At 34.2% G+C, this 2076-nt stretch overlaps 1 protein-coding gene across 1 annotated transcript in view; it reads right to left on the bottom strand.

Annotated features, from left to right (window-relative positions):
* Positions 1 to 1223, bottom strand: part of LOC105571148 — a 3796-nt gene extending 2573 nt beyond the window's left edge. Inside the window, exon 1 of the mRNA XM_012028623.1 lies at positions 432 to 1223. Within this exon, the coding sequence (XP_011884013.1) occupies positions 432 to 639 (208 nt within the window). The 5' untranslated portion in view covers positions 640 to 1223. The remainder of the gene's footprint in view (positions 1 to 431) is intronic.
* Positions 1224 to 2076: the final 853 nt, after the last annotated feature.

The raw sequence follows: 2076 nt of genomic DNA, 5'->3' as shown, positions 1-2076 counted from the left end.
AGAATTTTGTAGAATTATTTCCGGCAGGGGATAAAGGCGTTTATGCGCAAATGCAAGGCCTAATGCGATTTGTGGAGGTTGAAAATATATACATAAAGTAACTATTAATGTAACTGTTAAATTAGTTACTAGTTATCGAAAAAATGTAACTGAGTTAAGTTACAGTTACAGATGTAGAAAAAGTAACGAAGTTAAGTTAGAGTTACCAAAAAGAAGTAACTGTAACTGTAACTTCGTTACAAGTAACGAGTTACTTCCCAACCCTGGTAAAATGTATTTGTGGCATATAGTATTGATGATTTTGTGTGCGAGATGATTTTTATAAATACATTTTGTTTGTTTTTATCACATTTTATGAACTTTATTTACTCGCAAGGACAATAAGGGAAAAATAAAAAATCACTTAATTAAGAATATGTAGGTATAGTTACCAGCTGATGCGAAGTAGCGTACAATATCGCATAAAATCCATTTGGCTGCCGTGTTTTTCAATGCAGGTTGTAACGATGCCTTCACCGCTTTATTCATCTCTGATTTAGAATATCCCGTTGGATAAAAGCACACAGTTTTGTTTTCCGTCATCCAGTTGGACGGAATTAAACCCAATCCGTCTCGAAATTCGACGACATGAAATGCCATCCTTTCTCTTTCTCATACAAACACAAATTCAGAACTATTGAAAATCGTGATAAAATATGGTACATATAAACATAAAATTGAAACTAAAATTGAATTACTTGTAATGCAACTGACTATAATAATAAGTTATATCCAATCTACAATATGTATGTAATCTACAATATGATATGTAAAGTACAAATTAACAAAACTACAAATAATGTCACCAACCTCTATGTACTGCAGGCAGTTTTCTCAGAGTTTTGGCACCTATGTATGATCTGTGAAACTAACAAAAAAACTATTCGCTCTCGCCGTTCCTCCTTTTCACTTTCTGTTTACTTCGTCGCACGCAGAAGGTTCTTCTTCTTCTTCTTCTTCTAGTTATGGCTCCCAGCTCTTCCAACTCGAGCTGATACGACCACGACGAACCAATAGCCTTTATGGTGTTGCTTGATATTTACTTGCAAATACACTAATAGCTTGAACAATACTAAAACCCGGTAACCGGGCCTCGTGCGAGATGATGCAATCGAGTGATGCAATCCCGCAGGATCAACAATTTTTCCCAAACGAAACTACGCGCAGAAGTTTATTTATACATATATATCAAAGCTCGACGAGATAGGTCACTTAGCAACCGATTTTCAATTGTTCTTCCCCAGCGCTACCCCCCCCCCCCCTCCTTACCTCGCCGTCCATCGCGAAGCATGTATATGTATGTACATACCAAGAAGTGATTGCGCTAAAATAATTCAAGATAGTTGAAGGCGTCCCTTCGGGGACGCCTTACAAACTATAAAGGAGACAAAAAATATGTACATACAAGAGACAAAAATTGTAAACAACAAAATTTCTGTACATTAAGGAGGTTCTAACGCTAATTAGTACACACGTTGACTATTTGACAAATATGTAAAATATCTACATGTATGTATTATATATGTTGGATGTTTTTATACAATATAATATTAACTGATGTTAAATATCATTGTGTCGTAACGGAATTACTACTCCTCCTGTATCAGGACTATCCTTTAAATGCCACATTTTTGTTTCAATTTCTTCTATGGACCATGCATTTAATTCGTCTGTTTGTGAAATAAGCAAAATACCTATTTTGCTCGAAGGACATGGTAAAGAATATAAATTGTTATTTGCAATGTCGCACTTCTTTCCAATAATAAAAATGTCTTGATTTTGTGTTTGAATAATATTTACAATACAAATGATAGTTTTATTCTTTAGCATGACATATCTATCTTTTTCTTTTTTACAATTAATGTAATATAAATCATTTGTAAATATTCTGTATTGGCCAATGGTTCCTCTTAAAATGCCTTCAAGCAATGGACCAGACATGTGTTTATTTTGCAAACAATTATTATTTGTTTTTGATTTGAATGAATTCGCGTTAAAGCAATAATTGCCGCTAGCTTGCATTTCTCCAAACCGTCG

The sequence above is a fragment of the Vollenhovia emeryi genome, unplaced genomic scaffold, assembly GCF_000949405.1.
Source record: "Vollenhovia emeryi isolate VEMERY1.0 unplaced genomic scaffold, V.emery_V1.0 DF941123.1, whole genome shotgun sequence".
Lineage (NCBI taxonomy): Eukaryota > Metazoa > Arthropoda > Insecta > Hymenoptera > Formicidae > Vollenhovia > Vollenhovia emeryi.
Note: the sequence above shows the minus strand (reverse complement) of the source record. Positions and strands in the feature narration are given on the sequence as shown.